General features: G+C 42.1%; 1 protein-coding gene across 4 annotated transcripts in view; it reads right to left on the minus strand.

The window, feature by feature from the left end:
* Positions 1-9,218: 9,218 nt before the first annotated feature.
* MAP3K13 (mitogen-activated protein kinase kinase kinase 13) overlaps positions 9,219-17,820 on the minus strand; it is a 223,040-nt gene continuing 214,438 nt past the window's right edge. For all 4 annotated transcript variants that reach the window (XM_073633441.1, XM_073633438.1, XM_073633440.1 and 1 more), the window contains one exon: positions 9,219-16,675. In XM_073633441.1, coding sequence (XP_073489542.1) covers positions 16,577-16,675 — 99 coding nt within the window. In that variant the 3' untranslated portion in view covers positions 9,219-16,576. The remainder of the gene's footprint in view (positions 16,676-17,820) is intronic.

Raw genomic sequence — 17,820 nt, forward strand, 5'->3', positions numbered from 1 at the left:
GCACCATTTATATATGCCGAAGCATGTGGGCATCCTCCCGCAAAAGGAAGGAGCAAATCGCTCCTCCGCCGCTGCTGCCCCCATGCTTTGGCATATATCACCTCCGCTGGAGTCACGGCTTTATATATCGTGGGAGCAAACGCTGTTGCTGTCAAGATAAATAAAATCCGCGCTGCAGCTGAATGGCGTACCTTAAGAAAAAAAAATGGTTAACAATAAAACACAGTAAACGGTAAAGTATAAAAAATTGCATACCTGAAAAGCAAACATGATAAAACATAATAACAATAAAACATTGCAGAATAGAATACAGTAAAAAAGAGCAGAACAATAGAGAGAGAATAGAGAGAGAACAATAAAACGACAACTATTTTTGTTTTTATTTCATATATTTTTTTGTGTTTTTTTTTTTTTTTACACTTTTTTTGTAACTGTAACCTTTGTAACTGTAACCGGTTCCAGGTTAAGGTCTCTCAAAATGTGATGGCGTCTTGGGAGACCCTGTGAAAGTGTGCCTAGTCTGTGCAATGCTGTACCCTACGCTAATACTCAACTAGTGTATGGTAGCGTTCAAAACATTCACCAATGCAAAGACCAGGATTGTCAGGACAGGAGGGACAATAATAGTGTCATGCCTATATCCGTGCTTGCTGCAGACACGACATCTTTTTTGGGGGGGTTCGTTGGGTAGGGGTACTCGGGAGGACATAAAGAAAATACCTCTCATGCAGCCGACTGCATTTGGTTGGGGATGTGAATGGGGGACGTACGGGTGCTGCAGAAGTGGTGGGTTCCCAATTAGGATTGGCGAATGCAGCAGGAAGGGCATTATGGGCACGACAGGCCTGTGTTTGTCTTCTTCTTGGTGGCAGCGGGACACTACTTGTGCTTGCCACCTCACCAGCTTGAACTGCACTTATGGGACTCGCCACGTCACCAAGTGTTACTGCAGTGCTGGTTTGACTACGACCGGGGTGTACTAGGCCGCTGGTGCTTGCCAGTTCACCAAAACGCTACCAAAAAACTGTTAGCGATTGCAGGGATCAGGCCTGATTCTGCAAACGCTGCAGTTATGCGTTTAGTGTTTTGTAAGTGACAGTGATCGATCGATACTGCACTTGGGTGGGCTGGGCTGGGCCGGGCGGAGGGGCAAAACGCAGGTGCTAGCAGGTATCTGGGCTGATCCCACTAACACTACGTTTTTGGGAACCCTAAACTCCTGGGGACGCTAGTATAAATCTGATCGGATCAGATATTGATCCGTTCAGATACTATACCTCTAAGGGAGGTGTACGGTGCGTGCGTGGGTGTTAGCCCTACTGGCACTAACCTGACGCTGCTTGGGGCTGGTGCTTGCCAGTTCACCAAAACGCTACCAAAAAAACTGTTAGCGATCGCAGGGATCAGGCCTGACTCTGCGAACGCTGCAGTTATGCGTTTAGTGTTTTGTAAGTGACAGTGATCGATCGATACTGCACTTGGGTGGGCTGGGCGGAGGGGCAAAATGCAGGGGCTAGCAGGTATCTGGGCTGATCCCGCTAACACTGCGTTTTTAGGAACCCTAAACTGCTGGGGACGCTAGTATAGATCTGATCGGATCAGATATTGATCCGTTCAGATACTATACCACTAAGGGAGGCGTATGCTGCGTGCGTGGGTGTTAACGGTACTGGCGCTAACCTGACGCTGCCTGGGGCGACGCAGACCCTATCTGACCCTAAAACCTAAGTTATATCACTGCCGGGCGATCAGGGGGCTAAACCTTTATTAGGTAACAAACAGCGGGTGCCCTGACACTATAAAAAATAAACGAACTAACCAACGTCACCCGTAACAGTTATACGGTGATCACTGGTGAAAAGGTTAACTAGGGGGCAATCAAGGGGTTAAAACCTTTACTAGGTATTATATGGGGGTCCCTGACACTATAAAACGCTGACGGCGAACCTATATATTTACCGACTGATCAGAAAAATGATCGCTTAGTGACACTGGCGACGGGGGGTGATCAAGGGGTTAAAACTTTATTAGGGGGGTATCCCAGACCTAAAGGGGGCTAACACTAACTGCCCTACCACACTAACTGTCACAAACTGACACCAATGCAGTAATCAGAAAAAAAAAAAAACTGCTTGGTGTCAGTGTGACGGGGTGGGGGGGTGGGGGGTGGTGTTATTGTTGGGTGATGGGGGGTGTAATGTGTGCCTGGCGTGTTCTACTGTGTGTGTGTGTGTATTGTGCACTCACTCGGATGTCTTCTCTCCTCGGCGCCGGAACGGAAAATACAGAGCCGAGGAGAGATGACATCACTTCCTCTGCTGCTGTTTACTATACAGCAGCAGAGGAAAGATTTCATTGGCTGGGAGCGATCGCGAGGGGGGGGCACGAATGGATGGCCTCCTCCTCACCTCTCATTGCTCCCGGACAGAAGCCGACCGCCTCGGCCACCGGGGGGTCCGATCGGACCCCCCCGCCCGCGGGAGGCAGATGACGTACAGGTATGTGATTCTGTCTGCCCGTGCCATTCTGCCGCAGTATATCTGCGTGAGGCGGTCGACAACTGGTTAAAGATACACAGGAGGTCTGGTACTATAATTATTGGTCTCACTCTGATATTTGCGACAATAGCTCACATGTTACATAGTAGGTGAGGCTGAAAAAAGACACAAGTCCATCAAGTCCAACCTATGTGTGTGATTATATGTCAGTATTACATTGTATATCCCTGTATGTTGCGGTCGTTTAGGTGCTTTTCTAATAGTTTTTTGAAATTATTGATGCCCCCCCACTGAAACCACCGCCTGTGAAAGGGAATTCCACATCCTTGCTGCTCTTACAGTAAAGAACCCTCTATGCAGTTTAAGGTTAAACCTTTTTTCTTCTAATTTGAGTGAGTGGCCACGTGCCTTATTAAACTCCCAAAAAAGTTTTATCCCTATTGTGGGGTCACCAGTATGGTATTTGTAAATTGAAATCAAATCCCCTCTCAAGCGTCTCTTCTCCATAACCAATAACCAATATAACAGACCCTTTATTAGCTTTGTTGCCCTTCTTTGTACTCGATCCATTTCCAGTACATCCTTCCTGAGGACTGGTGCCCAGAACTGGACAGCATACTCCAGGTGAGGCCGGACCAAAGTCTTGTAGAGCGGGAGAATTATCGTTTTATCTCTGGAGTTGATCCCCTTTTTAATGCATGCCAATATTCTGTTTGCTTTGTTAGCAGCAGCTTGGCATTGCATGCCATTGCTGAGTCTATCATCTAATAGAACCCCCAGGTCCTTTTCCATCCTAGATTCCCCCAGAGGTTCTTCCCCCAGTGAGTAGATTGCATTCATATTTTTGCCACCCAAATTCATTATTTTACATTTTTCTACATTCAACCTCATTTGCCTTGTAGTTGCCCACCCCATTAATTTGTTCAGATCTTTTTGCAAGGTTTCCACATCCTGCGGAGAAGTTATTGCACTGCTTAGCTTAGTGTTGTCCGCAAATACAGAGATTGAACTGTTTACCCCCTCCTCCAGGTCGTTTATGAACAGATAAAACAGGATTGGTCCCAGCACAGAACCCCGGGGGACCCCACTACCCACCCCTGACCATTCTGAGTATTCCCCATTTATTACCACCCTCTGAACTCATCCTTGTAGCCAGTTTTCGATCCATGTACTTACCCTATGGTCCATGCCAACGGATCTTACTTTGTACTGTAAACATTTATGGGGAACTGTGTCAAATGCTTTTGCAAAATCCAGATACACTACGTCTACAGGCCTTCCTTTATCTAGATGGCAGCTCCCCTCCTCATAGAAGGTTAATAGATTGGTTTGGCAAGAACGATTCTTCATGAATTTATGCTGATTGCTGCTAATGATACCGTTTTCATTACTAAAATATTGTATATAGTCCCTTATAATCCCCTCCAAGAGCTTGCATACTATTGATGTTAGGCTAACTGGTCTGTAATTCCCAGGGATGCATTTTGGCCCTTTTTTAAATATTGGTGCTACATTGGCTTTTCCCCAATCAGCTGGTACCATTCCAGTCAGTAGACTGTCAGTAAAAATTAGGAACAATGGTCTGGCAATTACTTGACTGAGTTCCCTAAGTACCCTTGGGTGCAAGCCATCTGGTCCCGGTGATTTATTAATGTTAAGTTTCCCAAGTCTATTTCTAATTCTGTCCTCTTTTAGCCATGAGGGTGCTTCCTGTGAGGTGTCATGAGGAAAAACACTGCAGTTTTGGTTACTGAAGCCCCCCGATTCCCTCGTGAAGACTGAGGAGAAAAATAAATTCAATACCTTCGCCATCTCACCATCCTTTGTAACCAGATGTCCTTCCTCATTCTTTATGGGGCCAGTATGGTCTGTCCTCCTTTTTTTACTGTTTATATACCATATTTATCGGCGTATAACACGCACAGGCATATAACATGCACCTTCAATTTAAGAGGGAAGTTTCAGGAAAAAAACGTTTTTTTCAAGATTAACCACTTTGAAGCAAAATAATGGTCAGTGCCCACCAATGCAGCCTGGTTAGTGCCCATATGCAGTCTCAATGCAGCCTGATCTGTGCCCATCTGCAGCCTCAATGCAGCCTGATCTGTGCCCATCTGCAGCCTCAATGCAGCCTGATCTGTGCCCATCTGCAGCCTCAATGCAGCCTGATCTGTGCCTATCTTCAGCCTTAATGCAGCCTGATGTGCGCCCATCTGCAGCCTAAATGCAGCCTGATATGAGCCCATTTGCAGCCTTAATGCAGCCTGATATGCACCCATCTCCCATTAATGCAGCCTGATGCCCATCTGCAGCCTCACCATCTCTCATGCAGGAAATCACCAAGCCGTCATCTCCTGTTTACTCGGCTCTCAGTCAGCAGTCACATACGCAGTCCCGCCATCGGCATAGTTCCTGTGATTGACAGAACACTGGTCCAATGCCGGTGACGGAGGCGGGACTGTGTGTGTGACGTCAGAGCCGAGTGAGAGCCGATTATACAGGAGATGATGGCTCGGTGAATTCCGGCAGCTCTTGTCCCCCTCCTTCCCTTCCAAGGTACACTATCGGTGTATAACATGCACCCGTGATTTGCCCTCTATTTTCAGGGGGAAAAGGTGCGCGTTATATGCCGATAAATATGGTACTTAAAGAATTTCTTGGGATTTTTTTTGCTCTCCTCCGCTATGTGTCTATCGTGATCTATCGTAGCCGCCCTAATTGCACCCTTACATATCTTGTTGCATTCTTTGTAAAGTTTGAATGCTAATGATGATCCCTCAGCCCTGTATTTTTTGAAGGCCTTTGCTTTTATATGCATTTTTACATTAGAGTTAAGCCATCTAGGACTTTTGTTCGCTCTTTTAAATTTATTTTCCAATGGGATGCACGGGCCCTTATTTAATATGCTCTTAAAGCAAACCCATCTCTCCTCCGTGTTCTTTGTTTCTAAGATTTTATCCCAATTTATATCTTCTAGCAAGGTTCGTAGTTTAGGGAAGTTGGCTCTAGTTGGATCTAGTAATAACTCCTTGTTTCTAGTTGGTGCGTCTACCATCTGACCCATGAAATTGTCCTGCAAGACATATAGGAACTGGCGAGCCTTAGACGAATGCGTGGTTCCCTCTGCCCAGTCTATGTCTGGATAATTAAAATCTCCCATTATGATAACACTTCTCATCCTTGCTGCTAAACCAAATTGTGATAGGAGGTTCGTCTCCCCCTCCTCCCTCAGCTTAGGGGGCCTATAGCATACTCCCAGTATTATTTTCTCCTTAGCTTCATCCCTTTGGAGCTCTACCCATAAGGATTCCACCTCCTCCCTAGCTCCCTTCTTGATGTAATCTCTCACATTCACTTGTACATTTTTTTCTTGATATATAGGTATACCCCTGCCCCTTTTTTACCCTCTCTATCCCTGTGATAAAGGGAATACCCTTGAATGGTTGCCAGCCAATCATGAGAGCTGTTGAACCAGGTCTCTGAAATTCCCACAAAATCAAAATCATCCTCGTTCAACAGTATCTCTAGTTCACCCATCTTGTCCGCCAGGCTCTTGGCATTGGTGAACAAAACTGAACATGCCACGTAGTTTAGACCGGTCGCTTACTGTCCTCTTATTGGGTGTTCTGAGATTGCAAATAGGACTTGTTACTATACTTAGCTTGGGTTTATGTGCTTTAGTCAACCTGCCACTAATCCCCCCAATACTACCCTCTGGAATATGTTCACTGCTGACTATCTCTACCTTTGGACCCTCCCCCCGTCACCTAGTTTAAAAACCCCTCTAACTTTTCAGCCATCTTCACTCCCAGCAGATCTGCACCATCCTCATTTAGGTAAAGTCCGTCCCTTCTATAGAACTGGTGACCAACTGAGAAGTCGGCCCAGTTCCCCAGGAACCCAAACCCCTCCTTACTACACCAGCTCCTCAGCCACTTGTTTACTTCCCTAATCCCCCTTTGCCTTTCTGGTGTGGCTCAAGGTACCGATAGTATTCCTGAGAATACAACCTTGGAGGTCCTTTTCCTCAATTTAGCTCCTAAGTCCCTAAAATCGTTCTTTAGGACACTCCATCTGCCTCTGACTTTGTCATTGGTGCCAATGTGCACCATGACAGCCGGGTCTTCCCCAACCCCTCCCAGTAATCTGTCCACCAGATCCGTGATGTGCCTAACCCAAGCGCCCGGTAGACAGCATACAGTTGGCCGCTTCAGGTCTTTGTCACAGATTGCCCTCTCTGTCCTTTTAAGAATTGAGTCCCCTACCACCAGAATCTGTCTATGCTTTCCCTTTGCTTCCCACCCACTCTCACTGGAGGAGTTCTCCCCCTGGCAGCTAGGAGAGTTTCTCAGCTTCAGCAGTGCTGGTCCCTGACTGGTTTCACCAATGTCACTCAATAGAGCATACTTATTGAGATGCTCCAGTCCTGGATTGGCCTCCCTGGCACTTCTCTCTCTATCCTTCCCGACTGTCACCCATCTACTCGTTTCTAGTGCCTGCATCTCTTTGTCTCCACCCGCCTCTGTGCTGGCCCCTGCAGAGTACGTTCCCGGCTCTCCTTTAGTATGGAGGGTCTTCTCAGTGCTGACAGTTGCTTCCCTAGATTCAGAACCTGGGCTTCCAGGGAAACAATGTGTTTACATTTTGCACAGCAGTATTCGCCCTCGATCAGATGATCAAGGAAAACGCATACATGCCGCAAGATGTACACCGAGCCGCATCTCCATACCTGCCGGGCATCGTACCTACTAATTTAATGAGAATTGGAGATTATACCCTGTCCAAATTACCTAACAACCAGCTTCCTGACACTAACACTCAACAATACAATACACAGGTACTCGCTGCCCACGTGCACTCGCAGCCCACATGCACTCACAATACACAGGTACACACAATACACAGGTATTAACGATCCACACACACTATTCAGACAACACTCAGGTACTCACAATACACAGGTACTTCCAACACCCACAATACTCTACTACCTGACACTAATACTCAATACAGCTCCCGTGCACTCGCAGTACTCATGTACTCACAGTCCACGTGCACTCGCAGCATTTGTGTACTTACAATACACAGGTACACACTCACACTACACAGGTAATCACACTACACAGGTACTTTGACCACTGTTATAACCTCCTGTTTTGCACTCTGTTTTTTAACTCACCCCTTTGTCCAGTTCCACTTGGTCAAAGTTTCAGCACTCAAAAAGGTGGCAAGCTCAAAGATGAGCAGACTTAAAATAAGTTTTACAGATAGTTTTATATAGGCCTCAAGCACCTGTAACCAATTAACCACTCCCCTTAATTAGTAGGCTGAAGGAAGGAAAGAAAAAAAAGGCTGTTTAAAAAGTGACAAAAAAAAAGTGTTAAAAAAGCTGCAAGGAAAAACCCCAAAAAGAACCTAAAAATGCAACACAGCAATCACCAGCAGTCAAAAGCCAAACTTGTTCACACTCTCCACTCAAGGTTCCCATTGTTCAGCTTCCAACCAGCAAGTCTGTATGGTGTGGTCACTGTTTACATATGCATGCAGAAGTAAAGTATGCATTTGCATGGGGGGAGGGGGCACTTTAATTTTTTTATTATTATTATTTATTTTATCCAAAACTTTTTTTTTATACGGCCTCTAATTTTCAAATTTGTTTTTGTATTTAACAAAATCCCTTGAGACAGCATGGGCCGTGACAGGTCCTCTTTATGGAGAGATCTGGGGTCTGGGGCCCGTTTTAGCGACGCTTTACCACTGTTTAAGTGGTGCTTTTCGGCTACTAGCAGGGTGCTATTAACCCCAAAAAAGAGGTTAAAAACTTCTGTGTTGCGGCACTTTGGAAGCGCTGCCCATTCATTGCAATGGGCAGGGGCAGAAACCGCCCCAAAGATGCTGCTTGCAGGACTTTTTCTAACGTCCCACAAGCGCACCGCCCGGGTGTGAAAGCACTCATTGCAATGAATGGAAGGCAGTTTTCAGGCGCTATTTCTAGTGCTAAAACGCCTGAATACTGCCTCAGTGTGAAAGGGGTCTTAAGTTTAAAGAGTAACTCCACTTTTGTGGGAAAAAAGTAGCAAATAAAAAATAAAATATATAGCGTATACAATTGCGACACAAGTCATATTGTAATTGAATGTTAAAAAATGTAAAAATTACCTTTGCTTTTCAATCTGCAGTGCTGTCATTTTATGTAAAATGCAATATGGCTACTTGGATGTGTTCTGTACACAGAATGTGTGCAGAACACTCCCCAGAAACATAATTTCCTGCTTGTGTGATTGGCTTACTGACTGATACAAGTCAGATTTCAGGCATCCCCTGCAACAAAAATGTAACCTTTGGTGAGATACTCCCGACAGGAAATCACATCTAGGGGTGCAGACCCTGCAATTTTCCTCATTAGAGTCCTGCAGGTGCAGCAGCTGATTGATAATTACAAAACCACTCCCATTAGACTCACTCTGTACATGGACATGGACAAATACACAGGGATTTCTTCAGAATAACAAAAGGTAAGAATATGCAACAAAGTCTGTAAAAATCCTTATAATGTATATAGATCACCTAGAGGGGAATGTTTTTTTTTTCAACAAAAATGGAGTTACACTTTAAGGTATAAGCTTTAGTTATATTTGAAACCATATTATTACACTTGTGCAGAGCAGCGGTCCATGCTCCTATGCGAGAAATCAGCAAATAAAGACGCTTACAACTCAGTAAGGTACACTGGCTTTTAATTCCATGCTTTTGTTTGATTTGATAATCATTCTGATTTCCCGTCCCCATACAAACAAGAAGGAAATGTCACATAGGGCCAATGATAGATGTAGAAATAGGACAGAAAGACACAATCGATATGGAATAAAGTCAGGAACAGAAAGAATATATGTCACAAAAACGGCTTTACACAGAGGATAACTTATGTGGCCACTGACCCCCTACTAACAGAATGTGCTGCCTAACTTTGACAATAAATGTACAGACCTGATCTTCCTTAATGCAGAACACATGGTATTGTTTTTTAGGGAGGCACTGCCATCACAGATAACTAGCAGCCTGCACTAAAGGGTTGCTACATTTCTACCCACATTCTTAGTGCACAGCATTATTTTCTACAGTGTTGCTTTGCACCTTCTATACACCTACATAGTGCAGAGGTGAAGGAGAAAATCTATATAGATAGGGGAACTATAGGTAACAGAAGTAAAGTGAACCTCTCAACTACACACAGTGAAAAACTAACAGTAAATCCAGATCACCTGTCCTCCAATTATATATATTATTTTTTAATTCTAATGATAAAGGATGGCCCATCCTAGAATGCATTTCAGAATTCTTGGTAACTATATTCTGTACTACAACACTGCCACCTTAAGGTATAAATAAGCTTTGCAATAGTCACTATTTTGTGACAATCAAGAGGAGGCCTTTTTGTGAATCCCATTTCATGACAACTGTTAATTCATACGGACAAATGTATTCAGTGGTAAGGTTCTAGTATAGCAACCCAGAGCTACCAATCAAACAATTCATAGGACTGCAATGATCTGTTTTGTTTCAATGGGTTATTATGCTTTGCAAGCCATCAGTGATTTTTTTCATTGCTTTCCTGAACAGACCTGGAAGTGACATCGCTAAACTAATATTAATGAGTAAATTCAGGAACATGACTTAAGAAACTTACACATCATTGCAGCATCTGGTTAATCCACAATTTGCTTCCTCTGTGTGTATTTGCAAGGCCCACTCTAGGTATAATTAAATTACTTTTCCCCAGATATATGGTCTGCATTAACAGCAATACAGTAAACTCAGAGACCTTTGATAACATTTAACAGCATTTTATTTATTTATCATACCTTCTGTAAAGCACAAACATAATGGGAGGAAAATCAGAAACTTTTTCAAGGATGCATGTGCCTGCAATCCTCATGTATGAAGTAACTTTTTATTAAAGTGATACTGTATATTAGAAACAAGCGAGACATAAAATCATCTCAAAATGTTGGTAAATGTATAATAAGAAATCCACTGCTGTACCTCCAACATACAGTTATATTTGGAAATCAGACATAAAGGAATCAAATACTTTAGTTAGCGCAAAGGACAAATGGTGGTGTTGTACCAACCAATCAGATCCCAGCTGAACTCTTAAAAGAACCTTACGCATCAGTCTGGTTATCATCCCAGTTCTATCACGACTCCTCAAAATCAGTTTGTTCGTAAAATTAAGATAAATTCTTGGAATTACAGCACCTTCCTAAGCAATGAATGACACTCTAGACGTACAAGTAAACATAATTTAAATTGATCATGAAACCCATTTGTTCCCTTTCTAAACAAAGGAATCATTGTGCTACCCATGATAAATGTTAAACAAAGAAATTCTGATCTACAGAAAATAAATCACAGAAATAATATTAATTAAAATGTTGCATAACTTAAAATTGTAATGTAGTCCTGCTACATGACAAAAAAAAAAAAAATTAAATAAGGTTCTTACAATACTGTCCCAAAACAACAAAACATTTCCCTTCATTCGTCCTAAGGTGCTACACAAAGATTCACTTTTCTCTACTAGAGAGCACTGCAAAACAGCAGGACCCTCTGGCACCCAAAAAGAACACCACTTTTAACCCCATTGCTGCCGGAAACATAGCGAGTCAGATTCATGGAGCAAAATATGCAACACAGAATAAAAAAATGACAAACATAAGCAAGTTCATTGGATGAGGTGTCATGCGGGGGCCATGTATAGAATTATAACAGGCTAAGCAGTTTCTACTGTATGTTTATTTTATTAGCCTTTTCTTGCATTATTTTTCCTAATGACCTACTTGTCTCACAATGGAGATAGAAATTAAAGGACCAGTAATTTAAAATCCCTTTCTATAAAGGAGCCAATAATAAATATTGATGTAAAGGGTCAGAGCAGTTATATGTTACATGGGCAGTACTGGCGTTTATGATTCTGCCCACAAAAGAATGCTCATCCATGTGATTAGTTAGCTGCACAGGCTGCTGGGACAAAGAGTCCTGGAAGCTGCAGTGACTTCACACCAAGGAGCTCTGCCTCTACTTTTAATAAATATCCACTGTTTGTCATTGTAAGATTTGGATCTGCTACACTAAATCATTAGATGCAAACACTGAGAAGGAAATTAAACCACTCATTTATTTTTTATTTTTTCTAAATATTTTATTGCTGCCAGACACCTATAAGCTGTAAATTGGTATTTATCATTTCATTTATCACTATCACCTGTCTCTCTTTCCCTAGAACAGTGATGGTGAACCTTGGCACCCCTCATGTTTTGGAACTACATTTCCCATGTTGCCCATACATTCTGCAGTGTAGTTGAGCATCATGGGAAATGTAGTTCCAAAACATCTGGAGTGCCAAGGTTCGCCATGACTGCCCTAGAACAACCCACCAAATTAAAGTGGACGTTTGCATATGACTGTTTTAGCCTATTATAATCTAATAACATTTTTATGAATGCTTTACATGCTAATCCATGAATGTTATGATACATAAACCCAACTGAAAATCAGTGGTTCCTGAAATAAAGACTAAAGCAAACTATGTGCAAAGAGATGTGAACTAACACAGAGTATGGTAGGAAAAGGAGAAATGGAAAATGAAAGCAGATGAAATGCCCATCAACAAGACTAAAATAATCCTACAATACCTAAGAGCTGCCTGTCCCATCTAACAACAAATACTCTTGGGACATATTGTGCATGCAATTTGTATATCATTGTAAAATATCATTAAATTATGGATTAGCACCATCTTAAAGTGAATTGGTCACATTGATGAAGGCAGCCATTGTATGCCTGAGCCAGTGTTTACCCTGGTAAATCACTAGAAAGCAATGGCATCACTGCAGCATAAGCAAACTTCTCTCTGTATAGGTAATGGCTAAACTTTGAGACATAAACATGTCTATATAAGAACATTTTTGCTTTTTAACTACAAATGACAAAATGCAAGAGCCATTGGCTAAAGATGCCCATACCTGCAAAAATGTTCAGGTAGATGAGGCTGTTGTTCACTTCATTTGCTGGTACAGAGACCATCTTGGGTATTTAAAGTATAACTAAAGCAAAACTTTTTTTTTAGTTTTCGTCAGAGTAGAGAGGCATTAGAACACGTCAGTTTTTATTGCTGTCTGTGCCCCCGTTAGGGCGACTCGCCCTCTCTATAAAATGAAAGTAAAAGAAAATCCCAAATTTTGGGTTGTCTTCAGAAAAGTAATAGAGGGGAAATCTTACGAGGACACTGGATCTGGTGACCTGGGTGTCCCCATGGAATTTTCTTAATTTGCAGGGATTTCCTCTCACTTCCTGTTTGGATATGGGATAGGGTGTAAAGAGAAATCTCCCAATAGGACACAGATGGGGAAAAAAAATCTGACAGGAGTTAAAACCCTCTCTTGCTCTAAAATTGGAAAAAAAAGTTAAAAGGTTTTGCCTATAGTTCTACTTTAAGGCTACGCAACACACAACAAAGCCTGGAGCTGAATTTGTTATCATACTGGGCTACACTAGCTCATGTATACTGTTCTTGAATGATTCTTGCTGTCCTTTGTATCAACGTTTTTGTACTAGTACTACACTTCTTATGTACCCTTATGGAATTTCATTCAGCTCAAGTATAACATGTCTGTAGGTTAGATACTGTATAAGCAATACTTATCCATTATGGCTAAAAAACTTTCTGTTGGGTGGCCCCATCTGCCGGTGTATAGACAGTTTTGTCAACACACGTTTTTTTTCCACATTTTTGGAAACTGTAAGGCAGAGCAGTGAGATATTATAGAACAGTGTTTTTCAACCAGGGTGCTCCAAAAAAGTCCTCAGGGGCGCCATGGCAAAGGGACCAAAAACTGCCCTAACTATGGCAGGTAACTGCTAAAACATTTTTCACACCCAGAAGTTAAAACGGAACTTCCCCTAGAAGGGGAAGTTCCTCTTTTTATCCTCCTCCCCCTCCCATATTTGGAATGTTTTTTTTGGGGGGGGTATATAATTTTGACACGTACCCGCTCCCACTTCCGGTCAGATCGGCGCGGCAATGGGCTGTTCTACCCACAGAAATGCAAGGAAAGAAGTCCCCAACCCCTCGTTTAAAATCATGCTGCACCATAAATGCACCGCACTTGCCAATGCCTGAGGGTACCATTAAAAATGAATGGCACCCCTGCTTATCTGCTAAACAGCAGCGCATTTGTCGAGTCGGGAACGTGTGCCATTTTGCGTGTGTTCCCTGACACGTAGCAATGTCAATAAGCCCTAGACTGGGGTGCCTCGAGACTGAAAATTATTTCTAAGGGTGCCCTGACTGGCAAAAAGGTTGAAAACACTGGTATAGACTGTACAGAACACTATTTACTATCTGTTTTGTTGTTTGCGAATGCTGTAGAATTATTCATTTGATGTTTTCAGATTATTTCTACTACAAATGTTGGCTGTCTAGAGTTATTTTTCGGTAAGCACCTTATTCTGTTTGGTTGAAGTTCTGACAGATCAACAATTTAATTGATTATGTTTTGAATCCCAAGGTCACATAGCACCTGCAATTATATATCTGGGTGTATTTCTAAAGACAAATGAATAATGTGTAGAATGCAGTAATCCACAGCAACCAGTAAGTAACCCTCTTTCACTATTTCAACATCAGTTAACTGAAATCTGATTGGTAGCTATAGATTACTGCACTTTGTAAGCAATCACTATTCTTTATTTTGCCTTACTAATTAAGCCAAATAATGTGTTTTTTTTTTAAAGTAAATTCAAGCCATTTGTACGATATTTTGCCCATGATCTCACAGAATTGCATTAACTCTTCTACTTTGCTTGTGATGTTCCCTCTGGCAGCAGATGGGTTAAATTCACAGAAATGTGTAAACAAATTTGTAGTAATAAACATGTGCCAGATTCAGGTGCTTGAGCTGTGGTTTACACTGGAAGAAAACTGTGCTCTGAATTTAAAGTGGACACATCACTGACACTTCATCGAGGTAGCCATTTTGTGGATTGCACTATTTTCTGTGACGGGTACCTTCTGACTCAGTTATTTTACCGGTGAACTGATCGTCTGCATTCCCAAAAATGTTAGTCCAGCCTACAAAATGACTGCCTGCAGGTAAAAGGTCTCCTCTTTAAATCACAAGTCACCTGAGTCTGGGTCCTGAGGTTTTCAGGGAAATAAATTACCTGCCATAGTAAAAATATGGCTGAATATATACAAATACAAAATAATAATAAGAAAAAAACATAATACGATCAATGGAAGAATGATCCACTTCCTATGTCGAATTCTGATTGGCTAATTAACTTTGGAGATATGTCACAATAAAGTAGATTCTTGTTGACAAGGTGTGACATGCAGAACTCTTGACATAAATACGATCTTCTCAGAACACAATATAAATGAGTTTTTATGAGGCTTTAAACATAAATATGTTTGCATTAGCCAATAAGAAACTCTGTTCCCTGTAACGTAAGTGAAGTGCAGTAGCTCACATAGGGTAATTGGATCATATTTCTGAAGAAAAGGAAAAAAAAATGTCCAGTCAATATGTGAAAAGAGGGAAACGGTAAGCCAAAAAATATATACTACTGGGTTTCAATATGTATTTGATTGCTTCCTTTCAGTTTTCCTAGGTTGTTAAAACACTGACACTTCCTGAGGCCATGAAGTGTCCGGTCTGTGCGGTGTCTTGATGGTTGGAAGTGCATCATGGGATATTAGTCAGATCACCTCCTCAGCACATACCTGATGAATTCTGACTGTTCTTCAATGCTTCACTAACCTTGAACAATATAGGCATGCTTGATTCCCAACAATCCTGTAAATTCACTTCATGTGCTTTTAGGCAATTATGAAAGTTGAAATGATAATGGCATCTCTATGGGAAGCGGACCTGTGTGTATGGAGAGAGGGGAAAGGTCACCGTCATGAGGCAATGGACAATATGGCTGGGATCTCTCCTGAGTGGGATGGTAGGTGACCTCTCAGCCCCCTGACGTCTGATCTATATTCAGGAGAAACAAAAAAAATACCTAGACATCACAGGAGTTTTCCAAGTGCTGGTGTCTTCAAACAAAGTCTTCAAAAGCTTGCCCAAAACATACACCCATTGCAGCTTAAAGATGGCTGCACTTCTGCTGGTCCGGGTTTCACTTGGATGGGCAAAAAATGTCCTGTAAGTCATTGCTAACAGTGACTGAAAAGGTAAGGGGTTTGTAGAAGACAAGGTCCACTTCTTAACCAACAGTTCTGTTGAAAAACAATCCTACTTGGTAAGAAATTGCAAAATGATAACCGCCGGTCTTTGTCTTCATTTTCTTATCTGTTAGCACGTTACTGTTTAGACGATCATGCAGCAATACTAACAGAAGTGACCAAGTCAATTTGTCCACAAGGTTATTTTCAATGATACTGTTTTCCAAGCTTTGTTCTTAAGCCTCTGCATCTCCCTCTGACTTCATATTGAGAGGGCAAATCTTCAAGACAAAATAAAACTGGAAAAAATAAAGTCAATATTTGGTCCCTAAAAAACAGCAGCAAAACCTCTAGGCATCTCTGCAGGTCCATCAGGAGTCATTGCAATGTTTTTTTCTCCAGTGATCCGTTCATTTAGTGCCAATATACTTTTCACCTATTAGTCTATCTTACAATAAAAAGGGTCCAAACACACACAAAATAAAAATAAATATGGAATTTTACAGTACCTTGAACATTTTGCTTAAATATTTATCCCTGCCATTCATGGTTTGAATGCTCCCTTTAGGAAGCTTGTTCATTTAGAGGAGGGCTCCTCCATAAGTCTTTGGGCCCCCGTTATTGCAGTCTTCAGTTATTCCTAATTCTAAAAGAGGGTGGGAATGGAGGACCAACAACATATTGCTTTACAACAATTTGCTGCCCCTCATCTAGTGTTGTAAAGGTATTAGGTCGGAAGGGGAAGAGGATGTAGAGGGTCTTCTTTGCTATAACAGTTCAGGACTAGATGTAGGAAAGATATGGGCAAGTGAATAGTCCTCATGGCAGACTGAATACTTTTTCACCAGGTAGAGGAGTTGATAGGGTTGTTGGTTCGTACAGTGGCATCAGAACACTCTCCATCTGATGAATCACAGTCAGACTGAAAATTGCCTGGGTTCTGTAAACAGGAAAAAATACTAATTAATACTTTTGTAATATTTCACGTTAGGTGAGAAAGGTCATGGCATAAACTTTGGCTTAGTTTGAAAATGGCCAGATGTTCAAAGTTCAGTGCTACTTTTCTTTTAAATGACTAAATACATTCACTGTGCATCAAAACGAAATGTAATGTAAAAAAAGGATTACAATTCGCTTTTTTGTAAAGTAGCCATATCCAAAAGTAGAAAAGCCTGCCCCACCCCCAAGTAGCATGCTCCAGAGAAGCACTGCTGGTTTTCTACGGAAGCAGCAACCTGACATGCGCAATTAAGTTAGAGCTAGGGCTCTCCAATTAGCAGGGATTATGAGCTTTGCTGGGTGCTGGGTGTCCAGAGCACCCCTGTGCCTTTAAGGAGGGGTGGGCTCCCTCCAGGCTCACCTGCCCTCTGCCTATACATTATAATGCATGTGCTTCCACTGTGGAGGCTCTCAAAATTTAGAGTTAGGACTACAGAAAATACTGAGGTGCCTTGACAGGGCTCTGTAGTTTACACATGTATGCAAACCAAACCCCTGTTTTTAATGCATACTGTTAGACAGGCTCATCAGACAGCTGCCCTAAACTCACTAAACTGTGAAGTTTCATCAAAGGGCTTCTGACCATTACATCAAGAACATTAGAGACCCACTAGAGACTGCTCTTGTGTACCCTACATGTACATCTATTAAAAGATACATGTCTAGCAAGCATTTTACATGGCACCTGCTTCAACTTAGTTGAATCAGCCGAAGCTGACAACTAAACTAGGATCTGAAATTTTCTAACCCCCTCTAGTCATCAACATAACCTTTCAAGGCCAAATTACCATCATTGGAGCCTGTAGGCGCACAACCCTTGCCACCCAAGGCAATGCCTTCTGCTAGGACTACCTTTTTTACTTTTTCTTGTTTAATTGATTCAAACTTGGCTTATAATCTTGTCACGGTGTAAATAAGTGAATAGGAGAAGAGTATTTCTACTGATAAAGAAGAAAAATCTGTAGGTGATAACTATACGGGGAAAAACTACCTCTTTACTTCTATTGCCTCTAGGCAAGGCCTTGCTTTCTTAAAGTGGCTCTGTTGATACATTTGGCTACCCCCTGCCACAGATATACTGTGGCA

Source organism: Aquarana catesbeiana, linkage group LG06, assembly GCF_042186555.1.
Source record: "Aquarana catesbeiana isolate 2022-GZ linkage group LG06, ASM4218655v1, whole genome shotgun sequence".
NCBI classification, from domain to species: Eukaryota; Metazoa; Chordata; class Amphibia; order Anura; family Ranidae; genus Aquarana; species Aquarana catesbeiana.